General features: G+C 44.9%; 1 protein-coding gene across 1 annotated transcript in view; it reads left to right on the top strand.

The window, feature by feature from the left end:
- The window catches only part of HECW1 (HECT, C2 and WW domain containing E3 ubiquitin protein ligase 1), a 436,289-nt gene that overhangs the window by 325,408 nt on the left and 84,410 nt on the right, over positions 1–26,471 (top strand). Inside the window, exons 10-15 of the mRNA XM_034640683.1 lie at positions 393–493; positions 2,009–3,328; positions 8,622–8,723; positions 15,773–15,923; positions 23,572–23,714; positions 25,424–25,545. Coding sequence (XP_034496574.1) covers positions 393–493; positions 2,009–3,328; positions 8,622–8,723; positions 15,773–15,923; positions 23,572–23,714; positions 25,424–25,545 — 1,939 coding nt within the window. The remainder of the gene's footprint in view (positions 1–392; positions 494–2,008; positions 3,329–8,621; positions 8,724–15,772; positions 15,924–23,571; positions 23,715–25,423; positions 25,546–26,471) is intronic.

Genomic DNA, 26,471 nt, shown 5'->3' with positions numbered 1-26,471 from the left:
GGGAACTGAAATTTGAATTTCAGGCAATTTTCATGTGTCACAAAATAGGACTCTTCTTTTGCTTTTTTCTAACCATTTTAAAATGTAAAAAGGTCATAGCTGTACAAAAATAGGTCGTGGGCCAGATTTGAGCCCTGGGCTACAGTTTGCTGACTCCTCCTGCTTCAGAATATTCAATAAGGATTTTCTTGAAGGTTTTCATTGCTGTTAAGCAGATGTACTTTCCCACCTTTACCTTATGACCGTCTTCTATGCACCTGAGAGGATCATCACTTCCTGTTAGCAGGGCCTCCCTGGGCTTGCCTATCTCACCTACTGGCATAGAAAGCATGCTGTATACTCTTTAAGGAGAGGTATTGACCAGATCTGTAATGGTGCTTATTTCCTTCTAGGGATAGGGTGGTCAGCTATACACTTGGCCGCAGGCTTCCAACAGATCATGTGAGTGGACAGCTGCAATTCCGATTTGAGATCACTTCCTCCATCCACCCAGGTATTTTTGGCATGAACTTCATGTCTTGTCCTAGCCTAGGGTCGGTGTGGTTCCTTTCTCTAAAATACAATAACCATGGTTCTCTTCAGACATGTCCTAGGTTTTGTGGTTCTCTCTCTTCTCCATTTGAGGCCCAGAAGCCAGTGATCTGTTCTGGAAGCCAGGTTGCTGTCCCCTTGATTGAGAGGCTCCTCTTCATTCTGGTGACCCAAAGGTAGAAGGTTAGACAGTGGAGTGGGAATTGACAATGAGGCCAACACGGGTATGGAGCCGTGTCTAATTTATCATTTTACTCCCAGCACCCACATAGGAAATGTTCAATAGATGCTTAATCATTGCATGCATAAATGAATGAATGAATGAGAAACATGAATGAACATGATACATACCATATTATTGACAAACTATTATTGTACAATGGATTTATCACAGGAAAACACAGAAAACTTCAGAATCATCCAGTTTTCTGTTTTTCAAGCCAAAACATTTTTCCAAGTAAGAATGGTGAGATGCCTCGTAATTCCACTTTTGCTCTTCTCCCACAACCCCCATACTAAGGGTAGATCACGCGGAGAATTTAGCCAGTCCTACTGGGCCTCATTTATGAGTTGCTGTTAAAGCTAATAAGGCTTTGAAAGCTCAGAGTCTGTAGCTTATCAGCTCTCGTTAAAGCCCAGTTGCACTTGTCTATGCCCAATATATAACGCAGATGGTAAGAAAACACCCCGACTGCTTTCTCCTTCCACACTCGGCCTGAGAATAAAACGGACTCTTCCTTCACTGTAGCAGTAAAGATGACCTATGGCTCACCAGCGAGACCATTCCTCTTCAAAGAGTGCGTGCTTTTGAAATGGGAAGTTCGCACCAGGCAGGGATCCAATAAAGCAAGCAACTGGGGGAAGGTAGAGGTAAACAGTGGTTGCTGTTCCTTGAATGGTTCCTTGATGTGGAGACCTTGTTTCTTATCCATTTCAATAACCCCCAGATGTTGGAGAACTCCCAGTATGAGCTACTGAAGGACGGTGGTTGCTCCCACCAACTAGCCATTTTCTGCTCTGTAGTTGCTAAGAACCTGGCTTTCCCATTCTGCCACCTGCTGGACCCAGCCAGAGGGGACACTCTGAGCAAGCATTAGCTTTGCCTGGCATGACAAGGCACTATAAGCGCCAAGGGCTTCCATGCAGTCTTCCCTGAAGCCGACACTGCTGAGTACCCACTACGTGCCAGGAACTGGGGTACTTCTAGGCTTTGGGTATTTTAACCAGAATTATGAATTCCCTTGAAATAACTCTTAAATATACCACGACTGCACATTGCCATTAACCTAAGGAGGCCTCTTTCTTACAGAATTTTTTAGCAGAGCTTTGGCCTATGGGAAACCCTCATCGGCCCCTGCACCCACTATCCTCATGCAGAAATCCTTTAGGGTGGCTTCCAGGGCCGGGCGCGCACACTAACACACTGACCCCACAATGCTCTCTTCTGGAAGAAATGACCTTTTCTTCTCGCCCGCAGATGATGAGGAAGTGTCCCTGAGCGCCGATCCTGAGTCCGCGGAAATTCAGGACAGCCCCATGAACAGCCTGGTGGCCGGCGGACGCAGGGAGCCCCCGGGGGAGGCCCTGGAGGCCGCCAGGAGCTCGGAGCCCGAGCCGTCGAGCCAGGCCAGTGCCGGGGACGCTGCCGGGAGCGAGAGCCTGGAGCTTGCCGAGCCGGTTGAGGACGCGGCAGGTACCACCGAGGCAGGAGAGGACGGCGCGGGCTCTGTGGGACCTGACGGGGCTGGGGAGCTTCTGGGCCCGGGGCGCGAGGACGCCGAGCCCGCCCTGAGCGCGGAAGAACTGGCCGAGCGGCTGGAGCTGGGGGGGGACGCGCCCCCACCGGGGCTGCTGGCGGACGCTGAAGCCCCGGGCGGCCCCGGCGAGCCCGAGGCGGAGGAAGCGGCCGCAGAGAGCCGGGAGGGGGGAGAGGAGAAGGCGCAGGCGGAGGAGGAGGAGGGCGACGTGTCCGCCCTGGGGCAGGGGGAGGCCAGGCTGCCGCTGCGGGCGTCGGTGAAGAGGAAGAGCAGGCCGTGCTCCTTGCCGGTGTCCGAGCTGGAGACGGTGATCGCGTCGGCCTGCGGAGACCCCGAGACCCCGCGGACACACTACATCCGCATCCACACCCTGCTGCACAGCATGCCCTCCGCCCAGGGCGCCAGCGCGGCGAGCGACGAAGGTCCGGAGGAGGAGGCCACCCTCCGGGACGCCTCGGAGAAGGACGGGCTTAGCGAGGTGGACACGCTCGCCGCCGCGCCCCCTGCCCTCGAAGAGGACGGAGAGGAAGCCGAGGGGGCTACTCCAGGCACGGCGACCCCCGGCCACGCGGGCTTGAGCAACGGCCTCGTCCCCGATGGCGACATGCTCCCCAGCACCGGGAGCGAGAGCGACTCGAGCCCCCGGCAGGGCGGGGACCACAGCTGCGAGGGCTGTGACACGTCCTGCTGCAGCCCGTCCTGCTACAGCTCCTCGTGCTACAGCACGTCCTGCTACAGCCCGTCCTGCTACAGCCCCTCCTGTTACAACGGCAGCCGCTTCGCCAGCCACACGCGCTTCTCCTCGGTGGACAGCGCCAAGATCTCGGAGAGCACGGTCTTCTCGTCGCAAGACGACGACGACGAGGAGAACAGTGCGTTCGAGTCTGTGCCGGACTCGGTGCAGAGCCCAGAGCTGGAGCCGGAGTCGGCCAACGGGGCTGGGCCGTGGCACGACGAGCTGGCCACCCCCGCCGGGAGCGTGGCAAGAACCGTGGAAGGTCTGGAGTCCCCTGTGGCAGGGCCAAGCAATCGGAGAGAAGGTTAGACCTCAAACCTGATCAGAGTGAGAATAGGACCACCAGGGGGACACAGGTCTCCCCAACAAGGTTTAAAAACAAGGGAGAGGATCAGTCTGAAATGGGGTTGCTGGGGCAGTGTATGCCTGTCCTGTACATGTATGTGTGCCTGTGTATACGTGTATGTACGTACTCGTGACAATGGCTAGCAGACATCCACCGCCTCCCAGATACAGACCAGGAATGGCAGCTGGTGCACTCACGTGAGTGAGCTCTTGTATGTGTGCGTCTCCGTTTTACCTACTCACTAGAGCCGGTTAGTGTGCCTGTTACCCTGCTAGTCTTGCCAATGACCAGAGCACCAGAGCTAGTACTGAAGGATAGAAGCAGAAAATATTCGGCAACATTCGGTGGGCAATGTATAAATATCTGCTGACTTCCCAAAACATATTGAAGATTAGCAATAAATGTTAATATAAATTGAAGAACATTGATTTTACCTCTGCTTTAGAATTTAACTTAGCCTCTGTACGTATGGAAATGTATAGCCTACATGTATTTGTCATTATTTCTGTCTGCTCAGTTCTCGTTATTGTTGTTGGTTTGTTTTTATGTTTTGTGTGTTTGTTTTGTTTTGTTTTTACTATTATTCAGCTTAATCTAAAAACAAAACAGCTCACCCACGTCTTCCATTCCCACTCCTGCCTCTGGCAACTATCAGTCTGTTGCCTGTTCCCTTGAAAACTACAACACATTGATGAAAGAAATTGAAGACACAAATAAATGGAAAGATCTTCCATGCTGATGGATTGGAAGAATCGATACTGTTTAAATGTCCATACTACCCAAAGCCATGTTATTACAAGATTGCAAGATTCCAGGCAATCCCTATCAAAATTCCAATGGCATTTTTCACAAAAATAGAACAAAACAATCCTATAATTTATAGGGAACCATAAAAGACCTCAAATAGCCAAAGCAGTCTTGAGAAAGAACAAAGCTGGAGGCCTCACACTCTCTGATTTCAAGCTACAAAGCTATAGTAATTAATTCTGGTTTTGTTTTTTGTTGTTTTTTTGTTTGTTTTGTTTTGTTTTGGCTATTTTGGCTAATGAAAGGGAAAAATAACATGAATTCATAAATCGCTTTGTTTCAAGGGGGATTCTAATCCAAAAGCTGCCACCTTTAATTTTAAAGTATATTCTGTATTTTAACCAAAGATGTTTCTTCTTAGTCATGCCTGTGGAATCTTATATAAAATTAACTCACATGTCTTTGTCCAGATTTGAGAACCATTTCCAGTCAAGTGACAGTGCCATGGGAGAAATAATTCAGAGGTCACCTAATAATATGAAATAATTCAATTGCTTTAAAGGAAAAAAATATAGATTCTGCTATTTTTCTGCTCGACTGTTTACATTAGCCTCCAAACAAAGGTGGTGGTATTGTCTCTAGATTGTAAGCTCATCAAGGGCCAGAACTGCGTTTTTTCTATGTTTAATTCTTAGCGCCTAAACAAATGCCTGGCACCTGTAAATTTTTATAGGAACCAAAGTGAGCACAAAAATTAGTCCTGAGTATTCAACAGTGCCTAATTCTTCATTTCAGATAAAGGAGCGAGGGAAAGTGGCAGATGGGATAAGGAGAAGTGCAGAGATTGGTAAAGAAAGAGAAACACAAGGAGGAAAACCATAGTGACATACAATGTGGAAAGGCACAGCTGAGGATGGGAGGGACAATTCCTTTCTTTAATGAGGATGTTTGAGTCTCTTTGCTCTGGGCCAGATGCTACGTGCTGAGCACAGGAGTGTCAGAAGGTGTGAGAGGGGCTCAGTAATTTAACAGAATTAAAAATAATTATCGTATAAAGAGATCTGGGGATACACAACAAAAGGGCACAACTAGGGGCTGGCAGGGGTGTTTTGGTCCAGAGGTTGGCAAACCTATTCTGCAAAGGGCCTGATAATAAATATTTTAGACTTCGTAGGTCAAGAGGCAAAATCAAGCAACTCTTCTCACCAAAGGCTACTTTTTTTGTTAACAGTTTTTACATTTAAAAGAGTAAGAACCATTCTTAGCTCAGAGCCATATGACAAGGCCAGAGTCATAGTTTGTCAACATGATGTAGCCTCTGGTGTGTATTTTGACCACCGTGTTGGGAGACGATCCACATACGGTTAATTGAAAATTGGTTCAGTATACAAAGGCATGTTTTACAACAAAAACAAAAACAAAACAAAACTAACAAAAGCGCTGTCCATGCCCTTGAGGGGACTACCAGCCCAACTGGGAGAACTTCTCCTTAACAGAAAGGACAGGAAAGTGTTTCAGGGCCATAGTGGAAGTCTTGGCAGGGCAGTTTCTAAAGAAATTTCTGAATTTCCGAATTCTGCTGACTGTAAACTCAACAATGGCTAAGAAGCACCTGTGGGCCTCTCTCTGGTGGTGGCGAGGGGCAATGCAGAGATTCCTGAGATGGTCAGTCTCATGACAGCTGGGCGTATGGTGGCGCAGCCTGCCCTGTCCCCTCTTGGAAGTGAGTCACTGAGCTACTGGTGGCAGTGATGTGGCTCTGTCCTTCAGGGCTTCACCACAACCCGCCTGACCTTCGCTCGTGTGCCCTGTTCTTCTACAAGACTCACTATCGTCCCCTTCCTGTGACGTCTAAGACGGCAAATTCTTTCCCTAAGTTAACTAAGGCAGACTTACCGTCCACGTGCCCACATAACCGGGTCCGCAGCAGTTGATGGAAGTTGTGTTCTGTTTCTCCTTTTTTTTTTTTTTTAAAGATTTTTTATTTATTTATTAGACAGAGATAGAGACAGCCAGCGAGAGAAGGAACACAAGCAGGGGGAGTGGGAGAGGAAGAAGCAGGTTCACAGCAGAGGAGCCTGACGTGGGGCTCGATCCCATAACGCCGGGATCACGCCCTGAGCTGAAGGCAGACGCTCAACCGCTGTGCCACCCAGGCGCCCCTGTTTCTCCTTTTTGCTTTCCCCCCTCTGCGAAAACCTCCTTTTTAACCTCCACTTAAAACAGTTTTTAAAAACTGTCTGCAGATCGAATGAAAAGAGCAATATAATAATGTGATTCAAGCTCGGGAGTCCAGGCCCTGGAGTCAGGCCTCCTGGGTTTCGTTCAGTCCAGTGCTTCCCAGCTGTGACACATAAGCCAACTTGCTGGAACGCTCTGTGCCTCGTGTGTGAAATGGGTGCAAAGGTAGACTGTGTTTCAAAGGGCTATGGGAAGGATGAAATGAGAAGCGCTTGGCTCCCACCGAGTAAGGGTTCTTCCAGGCAGCTAAGCAGTGAGGCTCACCTTTAAAGTGGAATGTGTTTCCTTCTCAGGGATTCTAGCAGGTCTGAACACTTGCTTTGTGTTTGAGGCCAGGGTGAGTGTGTGCAGCTGTGGCCTCCTGCGGAACAGAATGGCTTGCTTCTTCCTTGCGCTCCATCCATTCAGTGGGCTGTGCTGCGCCGGTCACATCATTGCATTTGCTTGGGGTTCACGAGCAGGTGGGGGAACGGCAAACGGCAGTATTATGTTTCCACTAGCTTGGAGGAGTAATTAACCTGATTGGTTGAATTAATGACAAGAGGTAAGTTTGTTGTTCTTCTTAAGAAACCAAATTAAAAATGCAACAGCTGGTGACATAACAACTGGGCCATTGCTTTTTGGTTTCTGACACTGACCACGTAGAAAAACAAACATGAGTGTGGGATCCACTCAAAACACAGCCCCTATCTGAAACAGGAGTCCGTTCACAAGGAGCTGTGTGCTAGCGTGAGGGGCCCCTTCCTCAGTCTCCTCAGAGTCTCAGAAGACCTCCAGGGCTTGAGTAACACCCCAAAGTTTGCCCAAGAAATCATGTTATGTATTTAACATTTAAAAGGCCCCATTGGTCCTGAATACATCTCTGGTTTTGTTTTACAGTCAGCTCTAGGAATTCAACTGCTAAATTAAACCCGCCTAACTTCCTTCCTAATTGATTAATTTTTATCATTTTTTTTTTTTTTTGGATCTAGAACAAGAAGAAATTACCGTCCTTTCCATGTATGGACATTCTAGGGAACGTTTGAAATTTGAAATCTCATAAAGATCTTCACCATGGTTTTTTAGTTTCTCTCTTTCTGGACCTAAGGGATAATGGGACACTGGCTATTTGCATCAGCCATGGAGAGCAGAGGAAGGAGAAGGCTTGATCCTTGTCCTCTGGCTAATAGAGGCTATTGCCAGAGAGCCAGGAGAATGTGAGCCAGAGGGTTACCGCTCTGAACCGGGGCTGTCTCACGGCTTAGGCCCTTCTAGCTCTCCAGAGATCAAGCGCGATTGCCTCTGATGATGTGGCCTAACCCTGGGGGCCTCCCCTCTGCATAGCCACTCTCATGCAGCATTACCACGACCTGAGGACTTCATGGAATAGGAACATCATTTCAGAACATTGTTCAGTTCACTATAAGTCTGACCGACAATACTATTAACTATATCTGTAATAATCGAGGCACGCATTCTGTGGATATGTTCATTTCTAAAATCTCTCCATGTCTGTCTTTCTTCCTTCTATCCCACTTCTGTGTTTCAAGTTTTCCTGTCTCAGTCTTCCTGCCTCTTATCTATTTCCTTCGTCTCTTGTCCTTTTCTCTTTCCAGAGTACCCTGGCTTGTCTGATTTTTCCTCAGAATAATCTGGAACCATCACAAGATCCCATAGCTACTTGGCTCCCCATCCGAGTCCCTAAGCTTCCATACTATAGGAATTTACCTTCTTGGCCCACCAATTCCTCCGCCCCATCTTGGAAAGCCACCATCTAAGAGTTTCACTCCAAAATCAAAATCTGAAAAACAGCCTCTTGGCAGTCCTCCGATGAAACCTATCCAAATAAGGACTTTTGGTTTTGCATGGGCTCACCAGGCTTTTATGGGACTTTACAAATGCTGCACTTCCCTCAAACAGGGAAGTTTGTTTCTTTAGCTGGGCTCCAGTCAGGCTCTGCTCATTTTCTTTTGTGTCCCTGTCTCATGCCACCTTCCCATCAACAAAAGTCAGGCGGTTACAGAATCAGACCCTGATCCTACATATTGGTCTGTATGGTACGGATCAGAGTCATGCAGTGTTTATTTTCTTGGGGTTTAAAAAAAAAAAAGTTCCCCCTATTTCCTGTCTCATGAATGACTGTGAATGTAGCAAACTGACACAAAAAATAGATTGCCCGCTCTGGGGGTTTTTTCTTGTAGTGGTTTGTTTTATAGTCATGCTTTTGTGATGACGTTGCTGCAGCCATGAGTGAATCTGAATGTCTTGACTATCTCGTCCATAGGTGAATGTCCTATACTCCATAATTCCCAGCCAGTAAGCCAGCTTCCTTCCTTGAGGCCTGAACATCATCACTACCCAACAATCGATGAGCCTCTTCCACCAAGTAAGCTTTAGTTTTTAAAATCTCTGTCTTAATTCTTCCTATCAAGTCTAAACAGGTCAGTATGAACTTATATGTACACATCCAAACTCTTCCCCAACTCCATACCTTATACTATTTTTAAAAATTATATATATATATATATATATGGCACCTGCGATAAAAGTAGGTGTTTTTAACTAATGATTTCAGTATGTGATCTCGAAGAGATAATCCAGTACCTTCAGTGCCCCTCAACTTCTGAAACAGAGAGAATTTCTTTACGAGACTTGACTAGGCCTTGCAAACTGTACATGACCTCAAAGTCCCAAATTTTACTATTTTATATTTAGAAGTCCGCAGGTCAAGGTAGAATAGTCCTGTTGTTCCCCATTGGCCCTGTTATATCACAGGCACTTCTATATAATAAAACATTCAAGCCATCGGGACGCAAGGACTTGCGTTTTCCTTGCTATAACTTCCATCTGTAGGTGACAGCCTATGTCTTCTGCAGTTCTTAGGGACTTCCAGAAAAAAATATCATCTTAGGGATGGTATTCCGTATCATTTGCTCCTGATAACTGTGTAACTAATTATTATTTAACTAGTCATTTGAACTTGGGGAAATCATTTAATATCTCAGAGACTCAGTTTTCTTATTTGTAAACTAAAGCCTTAATTTTCTCATTAGCTAAATGCTAGATCAGACTAGGTAGTCCCTAGACACCATTCCAGCCTTAACACTATAATACTACTATATAATACATTTTTAAGAAGGAACTGATACCCTGAGCATTATACATTCACTTAGTGTCATATATGTTCATGAATAATTCTAGAACATCTCTGTTTTGGCTTAGGCTCGTTTTTCAAGCAAAGATAACCTCTAAGATTTGATAAATTTTACAACAGCGAAATCTTGCCAGGATGCAAGGAATCGATGTTTCCTTGTCATTATACATTCATTTATGGGTAGTCCGCAAATGACTAGTAAAATTTCAGTGTCACTATACTTTCTACTTAGCACATACGTAAAAAATATCTATAACATGTTCTCTCCAGGAAAGGAACACTTTCCCCACAACAACAACAACAACAAAAATCCTATCAATTCATTTGTGTATGAATTGACTTCAAATCCATGCAAGAGTAAAAACTAGTTATACATACAGACCTTGTAAATAATTGAATATAAGTCTATTTTAAATACTTACTTTATATAAGCTGTTTTTTAACAATGAAAACAGATTTCTCCAGTTCGGTTTCAACTCTCTGTTCATTCAACACTGAAAAATATGACAAAAGTTGGCAGTGAAGCCTAACAACAGAATTTTCTTGAGAGTCATTCATTTAACAAATATTCATTAAATGCTTGCTCTGTGAAGCCCTGTTTGAGGTAAACAAAACAGACAAAGATCCCTGCCCTCGGGGAGCATACAGTCTAGCCAGACAGAGACCCACACACAATAAAAAGAGCAAACAAGGCAATAGTGTTCCATGTTAGACGGTAAGAGGTGCTACGGGGAAACAAGCAGAGTGTGACAGGCAGGGTTTGGAGGGTGTGGTGATGGCTGCTTCACCATTTTAAATAAAGTGATCAGGGAGGCTTCATTGAGAGGCATATTGGAAGCTGGGGTTGGAGGAGGTAAGAGGGTTATCCGTGGGGAGGAAGAGCTTCCTGAGAAAAGAGAACAGCCTCCGTGGTGGGTCTGAGGAACAGCCTGGAGACCCGGGGGTCTGGAGCAGGGAGACAGCAGTGGCTGATAAGGTCAGGGACATATCAGAGACCCCGATCACACAGGGCCCTGTAGACCACTTACGAGCTTCAGCTTTTCCTCTGGATGAAAGGGGAGCATTGTAGGTTTAGAGCAGAGAAGTGACTTTCTCTGACTTAGGTTTTGGAAGTTTTCCTGTGGTTGCTCTGTTGGCATTAAATTTTGAGGAGGTAGGACAGAAGCATGAAACCCAACATAGGGTTAATGCTGTGGCCCAGGTGAGAGGCAGTGGTGGCCAGGGCCAGGGTGGGAGCAGTGGAGGCGGTGAGGAGTAGTCACATTCTAGACATCTATTCCGGAGGTAGGTTTGCTGACAGACAGAGGTAGGAATCAAGAATGATCTCGAGAATTTTAACCTGGAAGGAATTGCCTTCGATGGGGATGGAAAGGGAAGGCTGCAGATAGAGCAGGTTTTGCTGGGAAAGATCTGAAGCTTGATTTTGACCATGGTGCATTGGAGATGTCATCTAGGTAGTGATGTCAAGAAGGCAGTTGGATGTGTGACTGAAGTTCAAGAGAAAGGTCTAGACGACAAACATGGTATTGCATTTGTTAAACTAAAAAGATAAAGGGGGAATAATTCTACAGGCTTTTGTTAGTATAGTAACTAACGATGATACATTATCAGGCCCTACATTGTTCCTAGACTTCATGGAGAAGAATAGAATTTTGTATTTGCTAAGTCTTTCAGTCACAAATGAATTGCCCTAACTTACCCCAGCATCATAAAGGTAATCGCTGGCAGGAATCTGTCTAAGCAACACAGCGCCGTGTCCATCAGGATGTGCNATGTCCCTCAGGATGTGCTGAGGCCTGAAGTTCTATGTGGAAATTCTTTCTTTATGCAATATGTGGAAGTAAATTCTTTACAGAGCAACCCAGAAAACATGCTTATAATCTCTAAGTACACTTAACTATTACTTTCTGCATATTTACAAGAATTTAGCATTATGCATTTATAATTAGCACTATTAGATATTTAATAGATTGATAGAAGGCGCTGTCTGGCTGGCTTGCCATCCTTTTCCACGAGAGATTTGGAAATACAGAAACTTATAGAGAGAATTGTTATTACCACTGCACTGCACCATTCTCTAGTGTTTTCCTTGGAGAATTTATGAGACTGGAGCTATGTCTTTGAAGGAGCCCTTTCTTCCCTGTGAGAACCTGGAGAGTGGGGGCATTAGTTTCTCAGCAATGTGCCCATGGGACCTGGCATATTTTTTTGTTCATAGGGATTGCTGAGAGGAGTTTTTTCAACTGAACCAGATACCACAATACTCTTCAAAGGTTAATGTTCATTCTTTGTTGAATGACAGTCATGTTGAGTTCAAGAAAAAAAAATTGTCCAGTTGCTCCTAGTTTGGGAATCCCTGACATTTCAGAATTTTTGGATCAAGATTACTTACCTAGTAGTTACACGTATACACAGTTTCATCAGTGAGCTATTTAACATTTACAACTAACAGTTGAGCTGAATTATCTAGTAGTCAATTTTAATCAACACCTTTAGAATGTATTTATACAATCTGACTACATTTTTCCCTTCAGTCTGTCTTAGACAAGGTAGATTTGGTGTGTTCTGGTATCTTGGTTTCCATTGGGCATTATTTGGCAATTCCTCAGGTAAATGTCAGCCATAAGCCACACATAAAACCATTAATATACCAAATATATTGGGGGTATTTTCATTTAAAAAAAATTGAGAGTTGCTATGTCATTACCTGAATGATNGTTCTCTCCAGGAAAGGAACACTTTCCCCACAACAACAACAACAACAAAAATCCTATCAATTCATTTGGGTATGAATTGACTTCAAATCCATGCAAGATTAAAAACTAGTTATACATACAGACCTTGTAAATAATTGAATATAAGTCTATTTTAAATACTTACTTTATATAAGCTGTTTTTTAACAATGAAAACAGATTTCTCCAGTTCGGTTTCAACTCTCTGTTCATTCAACACTGAAAAATATGACAAAAGTTGGCAGTGAAGCCTAACAACAGAATTTTCTTGAGAGTCATTCATTTAACAAATATTCATTAAATGCTTGCTCTGTGAAGCCCTGTTTGAGGTAAACAAAACAGACAAAGATCCCTGCCCTCGGGGAGCATACAGTCTAGCCAGACAGAGACCCACACACAATAAAAAGAGCAAACAAGGCAATAGTGTTCCATGTTAGACGAAGAGGTGCTACGGGGAAATAAGCAGAGTGTGACAGGCAGGGTTTGGAGGGTGTGGTGATGGCTGCTTCACCGTTTTAAATAAAGTGATCAGGGAGGCTTCATTGAGAGGCATATTGGAAGCTGGGCTTGGAGGAGGTAAGAGGGTTATCCGTGGGGAGGAAGAGCTTCCTGAGAAAAGAGAACAGCCTCCGTGGTGGGTCCGAGGAACAGCCTGGAGACCCGGGGGTCTGGAGCAGGGAGACAGCAGTGGCTGATAAGGTCAGGGACATATCAGAGACCCCGATCACACAGGGCCCTGTAGACCACTTATGAGCTTCAGCTTTTCCTCTGGATGAAAGGGGAGCATTATAGGTTTAGAGCAGAGAAGTGACTTTCCCTGACTTAGGTTTTGGAAGTTTTCCTGTGGTTGCTCTGTTGGCATTAAATTTTGAGGAGGTAGGACAGAAGCATGAAACCCAACATAGGGTTAATGCTGTGGCCCAGGTGAGAGGCAGTGGTGGCCAGGGCCAGGGTGGGAGCAGTGGAGGCGGTGAGGAGTAGTCACATTCTAGACATCTATTCCGGAGGTAGGTTTGCTGACAGACAGAGGTAGGAATCAAGAATGATCTCGAGAATTTTAACCTGGAAGGAATTGCCTTCGATGGGGATGGAAAGGGAAGGCTGCAGATAGAGCAGGTTTTGCTGGGAAAGATCTGAAGCTTGATTTTGACCATGGTGCATTGGAGATGTCATCTAGGTAGTGATGTCAAGAAGGCAGTTGGATGTGTGACTGAAGTTCAAGAGAAAGGTCTAGACGACAAACATGGTATTGCATTTGTTAAACTAAAAAGATAAAGGGGGAATAATTCTACAGGCTTTTGTTAGTATAGTAACTAACGATGATACATTATCAGGCCCTACGTTGTTCCTAGACTTCATGGAGAAGATAGAATTTTGTATTTGCTAAGTCTTTCAGTCACAAATGAATTGCCCTAACTTACCCCAGCATCATAAAGGTAATCGCTGGCAGGAATCTGTCTAAGCAACACAGCGCCGTGTCCATCAGGATGTGCTGAGGCCTGAAGTTCTATTTGGAAATTCTTTCTTTATGCAATATGTGGAAGTAAATTCTTTACAGAGCAACCCAGAAAACATGCTTATAATCTCTAAGTACACTTAACTATTACTTTCTGCATATTTACAAGAATTTAGCATTATGCATTTATAATTAGCACTATTAGATATTTAATAGATTGATAGAAGGCGCTGTCTGGCTGGCTTGCCATCCTTTTCCACGAGAGATTTGGAAATACAGAAACTTATAGAGAGAATTGTTATTACCACTGCACTGCACCATTCTCTAGTGTTTTCCTTGGAGAATTTATGAGACTGGAGCTATGTCTTTGAAGGAGCCCTTTCTTCCCTGTGAGAACCTGGAGAGTGGGGGCATTAGTTTCTCAGCAATGTGCCCATGGGACCTGGCATATTTTTTTGTTCATAGGGATTGCTGAGAGGAGTTTTTTCAACTGAACCAGATACCACAATACTCTTCAAAGGTTAATGTTCATTCTTTGTTGAATGACAGTCATGTTGAGTTCAAGAAAAAAAAATTGTCCAGTTGCTCCTAGTTTGGGAATCCCTGACATTTCAGAATTTTTGGATCAAGATTACTTACCTAGTAGTTACACGTATACACAGTTTCATCAGTGAGCTATTTAACATTTACAACTAACAGTTGAGCTGAATTATCTAGTAGTCAATTTTAATCAACACCTTTAGAATGTATTTATACAATCTGACTACATTTTTCCCTTCAGTCTGTCTTAGACAAGGTAGATTTGGTGTGTTCTGGTATCTTGGTTTCCATTGGGCATTATTTGGCAATTCCTCGGGTAAATGTCAGCCATAAGCCACACATAAAACCATTAATATACCAAATATATTGGGGGTATTTTCATTTAAAAAAAATTGAGAGTTGCTATGTCATTACCTGAATAATTTTTTCAATAGAATTATTAATATCTGACCTACTCCCAAAAGCTATGGATTTTCTTACTTAAAAGGCTGAATAGTTTTTCCTCCATTTGCAGTCATTTTTGCTTTTTCTTCCTCAGTCTAACGCATTTTTCAGCATAACTTTCTCATGAAGCTGTTATTTCCAGCACGTTTTCACATTTGGACTCTCAAAGCTTTGCCCATTGCTATACAGCAGACATTGCTCTTCCGTGGGAAGCTCAGATCTGTACGTATTACTTCCAGCTCTCCCAGTGTTGAGGGCTTCTCCACCCCACCCCACCGCACCCCTCCACGCACTACGTAGTGTATCAGCCATGCTTCCACGTTTAGTTTGTTGGTTTTGAAATCTGAGCGGTAAAGGAATTTATCTTTGTCTCGAGCTCCCTCTACTGTTCGCGATGGTTCTTTATCCACAAAGAGGTATTTAAAAGCTTGATGTGTGTTAATAGTTGTTACTGGGTTTGTTTTGTTTTGCCAAGAGATATTTGGCAGCCACAGGTGGGTTGGAAATGCTCTGTAAACTCACAACCTACCAAAAGGATGGTTTGAAGGGATCAAATCCTTCCATTCTTCCTCAAGAGGAATGGTAATCCATTAAAGTTGCGAAGTATTGAATAGAGCTCATCTGAAGTTTCAGGTACAGTATCTTAGAACTGTAGATAAAAGTGGTTTTAATATGACAGCCATCATCCCCTCACCGACTAGTCGGTGTCTCTCAGATTGAGCAAAGAAAGGATTCTCTGGCATCAGACTGTCAGTTCTCACTGGAGGATGTTTCCAGTCTTCCAACTGTAATTTGAGTAGCCAGCAAGATTGACAGGATGGAAATTGTTAAAGGAAGAAATAAAGTAAACATCAGACTTTCACTTCAGAAAATAGTAGAATTGTAACATAGGTCATGTTGGAGGAACCACAGTGACTGCTCAAGGGAAGCTGAGTCCAATAGGCTCCTAGTCCCTCAGAAGTCATGGCGGGTGCCGTGGGCAGTGCGTGGCCTCCAGCAGGTAGCCAACGGGGAGTTCTACCTCCAGAGGACCTGGCAGTGGTATCTGTTGCCCATGAATCAGTAGTTTGTCCTTGATTTTTCTTTTTGCCTTTTTATTACACACCAGACTGGGAAGCTCGCATTGACAGCCACGGCCGGGTCTTTTATGTGGACCACGTAAACCGCACGACCACCTGGCAGCGTCCGACCGCAGCAGCCACCCCTGATGGGATGCGGAGATCGGGGTCCATCCAGCAGATGGAGCAACTCAACAGGCGGTTGGTGATCAGCATATGCAGGGAACCCCTGTGAACCACTGGGAAAGGACAGTGGCAGCCAGAGAAAGCCCTTTACACTTCGGTGCTCAGATTCTGTGAGGAAACTGGGAAGTAATTACGTATCTCAGGAAACCCGTTTATAGTGGGTACTTGGAAAGCTAGATTGAGAATTTGGTGACAGGAGAAAAACTAAGCCTGAGTGTCATTTAAAGATGGAGAATCCTCTGAACTTCTTGATGGCAGGTGTTCAAAAACAGGTGTTCTTAACCAAGGGAAGGGCCACCCTCTTCCCCAGGTATTGGCTGAGGGTGCCATTGTTCCATGAACCCTCCAGAAATTGTACGCACATTTTTCTGTCAGACGGGTCTATATCTGTCACGAGATTCTCAAATGGGCCCAGAACTCAAAACCCTGAAAACATTCCAAGGATGCGTTCTATAGAATTCTAAAAGCTGCCTGGAGAAAAAACAGTGTCATCACTGTATTCATGTCTACCTGGTCCCCTAATTGCTCTATACTCAGTAATTCCTAAAAAGCTTTCCTCTTAGAAAAAAAACATGTTCAAAAACAGTTTTTGAGAATTGTTTTGTCTAAAAACTAAACCCTTACTAGTGAAATTGTAAAGATGCCATTTTGGTTGTTAACCTGCAAACGAGACCCTAAATAGCATTTCTCTCATGCTGTAAGCTAGCATGAACATCATATCTGACCTCCTGCTTCTTTATGGCCAAGATGGCAGCCTTGGGATACTTCGAGTAGCCAGGACCACAAACTGCAGGCTTGAATTCAGCTGAATCCACATGCCATCTCATTAGGATAAGATAAAGGAAAAGTTGAGAGGAGCTATACAGAATAAGCAACTGGAAATTAACTGGATCAGCCAGAAAAATTAAGTGGACAATTTAGTCTTATGAAAAATACACAGAGGCAACAAATTGAAGTGCTGGTTACTGTTGTACACAGAGGAGCTTACTTAGGTGAAAATCCCCAGGATTCTGTTATTGCTTTAGCATCTTGGAAGACATTCACTTTTCCACTCTTTCTCCATCAGTAGCCAAGCGTTTAAAGCCATTAATGAGAACCGTGAAGGATTTTCATTGGCAGTACGTTTCTCTACGGTCATTCCCACAGAAAGAAAACACATTACTGAACTCGTGATAACCCAGCTTTATTAGATAAGAATGCACCAAAAATCCACAGGAGAGCGCTTCCGTGGTGATTACGACAAAACTCTTGTAAATAAAAATGTGGCGGACACAGCAAGCTCATTTACGTAGAGACCAGATTGAGAGCCCACAGGCAGAAAGAGCAGAGAAGCTGAACTCGAGTAGCAGGCTGAGAAGTAGGGAGAGCATCCCCAGGCCATTATCCGTGGGAGGGTACCCTTCCAGCACTAAAGGAAAACAATACATTGAAGCAGGAGTGAGCACCTTGACCTAGGACATAAAAATCCACGAAAGTTCATCATATTCAGGTTGTATAATATAAAAATTAGGCCAAATCCATCCTGAATCAGGCCTCTAGAGAAGTTTTGCAGGCTTTAATGTGTAAATTGCCATGCTCCCCAGTGGAGCTAAACACACTGGGAGAGGCGGCCAGACTTTGGAGAACAGTAAGTGGTATTTCCTGCATGCATCTGGACAGATAAAAAGAAAAGGAATTTGGCAACTTGAGAAAGTACTTGTTTCTTGTGAAAAAACCTACTTAGGAAAGGCCAGATAACCTTAAGATAAGTATCCCAGCTCTTCAGCCCTTATCTGAACCTAATACGTTCAAGCATGTGAGTTTTTCAGTGATTTGGCACGATAAGGCAGCCACAGAAAGTATACTGCCAGTCTTTTCTCCACCACGGATGTGATCTCTCATGGGGGGTCATTTTTTGATAACCTTCGGTTGGTTATCAGGAGGAATTTACAACAATCGCTGTCTCACAGCAAAACAAATATTTCTCAGGGTTGCAAGGTGTAGGGAAGGAACACCCTTCTTTCTCCCCTTCTAAGATCTTTGGCTGACTTAACAATTAAATCGACATAAGAATGATGAACAGGAGAAAAGCAAATTTAATTTCGTATGTATGGAAGCTCGCAGAAACGTGAGACTCAAAGAAATAACCAAAAGCAGGCAGCTTTGATACCTTTTAGACAAAGAAACATCTTTTGTGCGTGAAGAATTGACAAGACACATAGGTTTGGGGTAGTAAATTAGCGAAGATGAGTAAGGTTTGCTTACACAGCCTTCTTGACCCTGATTCCCTATCCCTGGCGATAAGGACGCCTACCACTGTCCAGGTGCAGAAAGAGTACCCTTCACATGGGGAACTCACTTTCTGCTTTCAGGAGAGCAGAGGAGGGTCAGCATGTCCTGTGCACTGGTTGTTTTTTAAGTAACTTTAATTCAAAATAATCAGCATGCCAGAATGGCGTATTTTGAGGTGGCCCGTCCTGGACCCCATCAAAGGAGTTTCCCTGGACTCCTGACTGCGTGATTAGGAAAGTCAAATGTGTTTGTGCAAGGAAACGCACACTGAGAAATGCAGAGGGCACAAAATGGCCTATGGTGACCACGTTCAACCTCGGCCACTCCCCGAATGCAGCACACCCTTCCTGGCCTTTATGGCTTGACCATGCGCTCCTACCGCAGAGACGTCCCTCACTGCCTGCCTGTCACGTGGCCACATCTCCACTCTGCTAAAGGCCTAGGAGAATGTCCTGTGGTCCTCGAAATCCTCCCAGAACCCTCCACAGAGAGCCGGTGGTCATCTCTTCTACAGCCCTGTGACTGAAACCTTCTGCCTTGTCCTGCTGGGGGCCCCTCCCGGTGCCTGGTGTGGTGCCAGCGTCTAACAGGACTCAGTGTAAGACAGTTGCTCTAGTGAATTCTTACACTTTCAGAATATTCTGAATTAACTCAATTTACCCTCATAGATATTTATGGAACAAGCAGAAAATACAAATATGTATTCTCCCTTTAAATAATCAACTCAAGTTTGCTTTTTTAGTTATTTGGATAACATTTTTCTATTATTGAGACATGGAAGTTTGAAATATGAAAAAAAATGATGTATATATAATTCTACTACCCCAGGGTTTACCTTTTTAAAAAATCTTGTCTTGAATTTCCATGTACATGCATAGGCCTCACGTAGCTAGGATGATAATATATAGTTTTATATTCTCTTCTCACTTCCCACGCTATAAGCATTTCCATATCACTAGAGAGCCTCAGAGTATCATTTAAATGATTGTCTAGTATTCCAATGAATGCATTGTACTTTCGTTAACTTAATTTGCCATTCTGCTGGATGTTTTCCTTATGGCTTTTCATCACTATTCTGGATAAGGCTAAAGGCCCCGTTAAATATTAGTATTGTCTCATAGTAGTGTTTCCTTGGGGTTATATCCTCGAAAGAGCAGGCCACGGGAGATCACTATGGTTTTGGTATTTGGTATCAATGCCTAATGTTTTCTAAAGTGCTTCTGTGGGCTCACTCTGCCGGCAACAATGGCTTCACTTCCACCCCACCTTTTGGTGTGGTTTTGTTGACCGAAGAGGTACCCCTGGTATTTTGGTTCTTACATTTCACTTCTTACAGGCAGGGTCAACTTTTGTTTCCATGAGATTTTCTTTTACCAATTGTAGCCCCTCCCATGAGAACTGTATGGTCTTGGGCCTTGTGTGGTTGGTTTTTGTTTGGTTTGGCTCGATTTTGGAAGGTTTTTTTCTTGTTTGGTTTGGTGTGTTCCTGTGTGTGTATTCATTTATAAATTAGATATTCCAGCTGACTTTCTTACCAATTTCCATAAACTCTTTACATAGCATAAAATGTGGCCTTTTTCTGGAAAAAAAAGGGGGGGAGAGGAGGACATGGAAGGATAATTCCTGATGAAATGTGAGAGAACCTTTCTGACTTCCTCTCTCATCTTGAAAACAGAGCGAGCTTCTGAGGCTGCGATCCTGCCCTCGCTGAGTGACCTGTCCACAAACTGCTGTGTGTCCTGCTGTCCCCAAACTGTCCTTGCACTTCAGCAAAGACCAGGGCTGGGGTGTGGTACCTGGGATTTGAGGCTGTTGGCTCAGTAAGACACAAGGCAACCAAAGTCCAACTGAGGACACAGCAGGTTGTGAAATTACTGACATTTTCATCATCAAATAAGATTGCATTGATTCATAGAAGTTCTCTTCTATGGTCACTGCACTTTGGGAAGGAAGAGTGAGGCTACAACTTTAAATTTGTCAGAGCCCTGTTCTAATATCTATTGCAGAGTAACAAACCACCCAAACTTGGGGGCATAAAACAATGATAATTTATTGTTTCCATCATTGTTGTTATATATCATTTTTATATATCACAGTTGACTAGGTTCAGTGAAGCTGTTCTCTCTTGGGGTATTGTCTTGTGGTTGTAGTCAGAGGGTGCCTGGGGCTGGTGACCCACATATCTGGAGGTTGTTGCTGGCTGTGACTGTCAGCCAAAACACCTACCCGTGGACTTCCCATGTGGCCTCAATGCATGATCACTGCAAACCGTCACTTATATTATCCTCAATTAGTCAAAGCAGCCACAAGACCTTCCCAGGTTCAAGGGGAGGGAACATTGATTCTACCTCTTAATAGATGAGTAATTATGTTCTAGAAGAGCACGTAGGACTAAAAATATTGTTGAGCCAATTTTGGAAAATGCAGCTTGCCATGAGTCATTTAGGGGATCCTTCTGACAGCAGCTCCCTTGGTCTGTGGCTGTCCCATTCCTCCCCTGGTCAAGGTTACACACTTAGGCAGCTTCTCACTGGGCCACTCCATCCCTCCCGCCATGGTGGCACTCCCTGATGGGGCAGGTGGCAGACAGCCATCCTTCACCTTCCCCACAACCTTCAGACCACAGACGTGTTGACATGGTCAATAAACATTGGTATTTCTCTATATAATTCTTTGCTTATTCCTGCCCCCTCCATGTTTTCTTATTAGAAGCCTTCTCAGGAATGCCTCATGGTAATGGCTGCAGGCAAAGATGTCTCCTGACATGTGTCAGGAGTGAGTGGCTGAGCCTCTCTAGATAAAATACAACTTAAAGAAAGCAACCAGTGATTCTTAAACCGAGATGTAAGTAATGCTACCTGAAAGACTTCTTAGAAATGCAGATTTCAATTTTGCTTCAATTTCTGTGATTATAACAATCGCCCAGCTGATTCTCTTGCAAGTGGTCTAGAGACCACACTTGAGAAAAAAAAATTCATTTTTGAGGTCAAAGAAAGAGGTCTCTGGTCTTCAGAAACCCTGCCACAGCAGACCTTGTCTGCAATGATATGGCCCCCTTGCCCCATGTTGGACTGCATCTGGAGACCTGGGTGTTCACTGCTCTCCGGACCTCTCACTCTCCACCTCCTCTTCACACCTCTTCCTCCACCCCGTATCTCTCTCCTGGGCACAAGACTCATACAGCAGCGTTCCTTTGCCACTTGCCACTTGCATGAAATCAGCGACCTCCCAGTCAACATGTCCAAATCCACACCAAAATCTTCCCCCCGCCCCGCCTGTCCTCCTGCGTGCCCCTTTTCAGTGTGGGCTCCTTCACTTACCTTCATGATTGTCTCCTCCTTCTTCAACCTTCACATCCAGATAGGCCCCAAGTGTTGAGGCTACATGTAAAATTACTCAAAGTCTGCCACGAAGTCTCTCTCTTTTTTTTTTAAATTTTTTTTTATTGTATTATGTTAGTCACCATACAGTACATCCCTGGTTTCTGATGTAAAGTTCGATGATTCATTAGTTGCGTATAACACCCAGGGCACCATGCAATACGTGCCCTCCTTACTACCCATCACCAGCCTTTCCCATTCCCCCACCCCCTTCCCCTCTGAAGCCCTCAGTTTGTTTCTCAGAGTCCATAGTCTCTCATGTTTCATTCCCCCTTCTGATTACCCCCCCTTTCTTTATCCCTTTTTTCCCCTACCGATCTTCCTAGTTCTTACATTCCATAGATGAGAGAAATCATATGATAATTGTCTTTCTCTGCTTGACTTATTTCACTTAGCGAAGTCTCTCTTGAATTCAGCTCCTTCTCCCGTTCCTGCTGTGCCTTGAGGAAAAGGGAAGCTGAATCCTGGTCATACGCCTCGGTAGGCTGAGACATTAGGCAAAAGAGAGGTCATGTGGGGGAGGAGAAAGAGGCTGCTTGGACAGAGGGAAGTAGAGCAAAGAGGAAGGACACAGCTGGGCAGCTGCCTATAAAATACAGCGTAAATAGGCTCTCAGAGGCAGGGAGGTTTAGGGAATGTCTGCATTTTGTGAGCAGAGACAGGAGATCTTACTGTCCCTGCCGTGTGTGGGCATTCCCCTCCCCCCGCAGCATGCTCGCAGAGCCACCGTGATCGCCACCCCTGCGTGTGTCCAGGTCTTTAACGACTTCCAGCCTAGACTATAGCAGTGGTTGGTTCCCAACTGCTCTCCCCAATTCATGCTCTCTTCCTCCAGGCCATTCCCCATCTAGGTGGAAGTCACGGTTCTCAAAGTTGGTCCCTGGACCAGCAGCATCAGCCTCACCTGGGAACTAGTTAGAAACGCAAATCCTTGCCTCCGCCCTCCCCAGACCTCCTGAATCTGAGAAATCCTGGAAGTGGGGCCCCGCTGTCTGTGTTTCCACGGGGCTGCCGGCGATTCCGCTCCAGTTCAAGTTGGAGAAGCCATGCCTAGAGAATAACATTCGAACTGGGCCATGGGCACCCTGGCAGTGCTCCCTGCCTCCCCTTCTGCTGGTGCCCTCCTGCTGCCCGAGGCCCACACATCCTGGTTCCACCACCCAGCTTCTTCTGTGCATGTCATTCTACATTCTTTCCCGGCAAGGTCCCCGAAGGGTTCATACTGATTCAAAATATATGCGTCTATGTGTTTCTTCGTCTGTGTCTTACGCTTCAGGACAGCTTTTTGACATTGTTAGCGTCATGGCTTACATGCCACTCCCCTCTTTGTTCTATCTCCACGGTGTGTGTTCAGAGCGTGATACCCTATTCTCGTCCTGACTTGGATCTGAAAGTCCAGCCCAGAGCCTGGGCACATTGGACGAGTTAGTAAATATTTAGTAGGTACCTGGGAAGGTGACTGACTGGCCGGCGGACTGGCTGCGTCCTCAACATGGGAGGAAAAATAAAATGAGTCTTCAGATCAGCAGGAAACATTCATTTGTTGGCCAGTGTGCTTTTAGTATATAATATTTCCACAGTTCCTGCCAGTGGTATCAGTTACCTGTCAGATACAAAGAAGTGAGAAGAACTATTCTCTGGTTTGTGGAATCATTACAATAATGGAGAAGTGATTTGATATCTTAGTTGTAACATTTTAAGTTATTTCCCAAACCATTATTGTAGACTTAGTCTGGCTTAGTTTAATGCCAGGCAGGGGCTGTTTTTTGTGACTAGTTATTCATGTTAATGGGTAAAAGTCACCATACTTGAAACTTCTCACAGTTTACAAAGCAAAAAGTCCAATCATCTGGACAGACTTGCCTTGCCAATTGTTTTGGTATCTTGCGGGAATTTTAAGCATTTATTTACAATTCTTTACAGATTTCTCCAGTTACCTGATTCAGAGGGTCAGCCCCCAACAAGCCAAGAAGCGAAGGTTAACTCCTGTCTTTCCGTTTTGTGATGCAAAGGTACCAAAATATTCAGCGAACCATCGCAACAGAGAGGCCCGAAGAAGATTCTGGAAGCCAAAGTTGTGAGCCGGTCCCGGCAGGAGGCAGTGGAGGAGGCGGTGGGAGCGACTCAGAGGCCGAATCTTCTCAGTCAAGCTTAGGTATGGGAGGAGGGGACCTGCGTCTCCTGGGATGGCATCCGGAGACAGTGTGACAGTGTGACATCCGCCCCAGCCTTGGGGGATGGCGCGGTGCACTGGGTCCTGGGGAGAAGAGCAGTGAAATGCGGGAGGCCAGTCAGGGTGGAGGGAAAAGAGGCTTGGTGCCAACAGTGAGAAACAGACAGGAGTTTCCCACCAGGAACATAAAAGAGACGTGAATTCACAGTAAGAAAACTCCTACTTGTGCATCAAGGCCATTTTTTCAGTGGCCTAATCATTTCTTGTTGAGTGAATTTATTTGTTGGTGTCCTAAGAATTTTCCACTTATAAATAAAACATGCAATGAAAATTTAGTCTACTTCAAAGAAGCTATCTGACAAGATTGGAATAATTATTTGTGTGCATTTAGAATAAAACACAATTCCCCCTTGAGGGAGCAACCTGGGAGTAAAGAGGCTTTCCGGTGAGCTTGCCTTCTGCACTCTGCCCCTGAGACTGTTTTCCTATTACTGTAGGCCAGGCGTCGGCCAGGGGTCTGCTTTTCATTTCTTTGAATCTGCCTGAGTGGAACTCAGACGAGAATATTCAGAAGGCCTAGAAGACTGGCTTCAGTTTTTTATACCTGTAATGACATAAGATTATCACAGTGTCATCCTAATCCACTTTCTCTTGACTTGGGTTGAATGGTGGCACTTTGGATGCTCCGGGAACAGTGGGGGCTAGCAAGCAGGACTACCAGTTCTGCCAGCTCTCCCCGCTCCCTACTGCAATGCAGATCGGTGGGTTTTCGTGCACATACACAGTCCCACCAACAATACGCGAGCTGAACCGACTGGCTTAGGTTTTTCTATGTATTCATTTCTGTGACCTCCGAGAGAGATGTGGTCAAGTGGTCGAGTAATTAAAAGCAAGAGGAAAAAAGGAACAGAAAATTTCTTTCTGAGTTTGGTGTTGGATCCCTTTGCATTTGCTGTGTAACAAACTATCCCAAAACATAGCGGCTTAAACTCCCAGCCTTGCATTTATCCCACAGGTGAGCAATTGCATTTGCTGCGGGTCTCATGCATGCGTCCTTAGTCAGCTACCCAGTCAGCTGCGGGCTGGCGGGCCTGACATGGTCTCAGCTGGCCTGGCTTGTCCCTGCTCCCTGGAGCTTCTCATCTTGTACCAGGCTAGCCCAAGCTTGTTCTCACAGTGGTGGCAGGGTTCTAAGAGAGTGTGGGAACACAAAAACTTCTTGCAACCCTGGCTTACAAGTTCTGCCAAGTCCTGTTACTTAAAGCAAGGCACAGGCTAGCTCAGTTCCATGAGGGGAGAAGAACAGAGTCTCGTGCAGATGGGTGTGGATACAGGGAGGGGAAGAATTGTGCTGCTTTCTGCAAACAACCAAAACTATGCTTAGCAACTCATCAAAGAAAAAAGAAAACCATCATTGTCATAAAAGGGGCAAGATGTTTGAGGACTTGAGCCTAACTGAAGTGATGCCAGAGCGCTCCTAGGAGATAATGACTCTTAACTGGCACCCACACAAAGTGATATGACATCAGGTCCCTATCACAGTGACACCTGGTCAGATCACAATTCAGAACAACAGTCTGCTCCAGCTGTCCGGTCAAAGCTGACGCAGTGCTGGTGTAGAGAGTGAAGTGCTGTATTTGAAATGACTTTTTTTTCCCAATGCATCCTTTGCTTTGCTTTACTTTTTCCAGATCTGAGGAGAGAAGGGTCACTTTCTCCAGTAAATTCACAGAAAATCACCTTGTTGCTGCAGTCCCCAGCGGTGAAGTTCATCACCAACCCCGAGTTCTTCACTGTGCTGCATGCCAATTATGTGAGTGTTCCAGAACACAGAGGGAGCCCACCTGGCTTCCATCAAAACTCAAAACACGCCTTTGCCAAGGTGTTTAATAGATTAAAAAGGATGGCATTTTAACCGGGCAAGATTGAAAACACAAAAACCAAACCACTCAGGCCACTCTTTTTACTATCTGTGAGTCTCCCAAAAAGGAGAAAAGCTGGATTTGCCAACGCTGTTGCTTTTCCATGTTTTTGTGAGGCTCAAATGTGTTAATATCCGTGAAAGTCACTTGGAAACAAATACGTGTTTCTATCATCGTTAAAATTTTAAAGGAACAAGATGATGAAGTTCACAGATTCCCCTCAGCCTGAAGCATTTTATAAAATCACTTTCATTAAAGAAATTTTAAAATAGATTTCTCTTAGATAAAGATCTAGTTTTCCCTTTAATGAAATTAGTTGTTCAAGTACCAAGCTTAAGGTAAATTTCGTATTTTTACATGTATAGGGTTGGTGGGGGGGGGTTGTATTTTTAAGAAAGTGATGACATGCTATCACTATATTTATTAATTCTTTCATTTGACAAACATTATCTGTAGACAGATGCAGATCTTGGTGCTGGCATCACGGAGACAGTGTGACACCTGAACAGCACGAGCTCCCCAATTTATGGAGCCACAGACATATACAAAGACCACTCTGACGGGACAGGACAGGGCCCCACCTCAGGGAGGAACAGAATGCTCTGGAAACACAGGACATACAGCATAGGGGAGCATCCCCGAGGAGGAGGCTGCTGGATTGACCAGGAAGTGGGTGGGCAGAAGCTCCCGGGAGAGGGAGAAAGGACACAGCTGTGAAGGGGCTTGGGGTTAGGTCTCTGAGTGTGGGATGTGATGACAGGCAAAGGTGGGAAGAGGGGATGGAGAAAAAGTAGCAAAACTCCAGATAAGTCATGAA

The sequence above is a fragment of the Ailuropoda melanoleuca genome, chromosome 1, assembly GCF_002007445.2.
Source record: "Ailuropoda melanoleuca isolate Jingjing chromosome 1, ASM200744v2, whole genome shotgun sequence".
NCBI lineage: Eukaryota > Metazoa > Chordata > Mammalia > Carnivora > Ursidae > Ailuropoda > Ailuropoda melanoleuca.
This window is presented reverse-complemented; position numbering and strand designations above follow the sequence as displayed.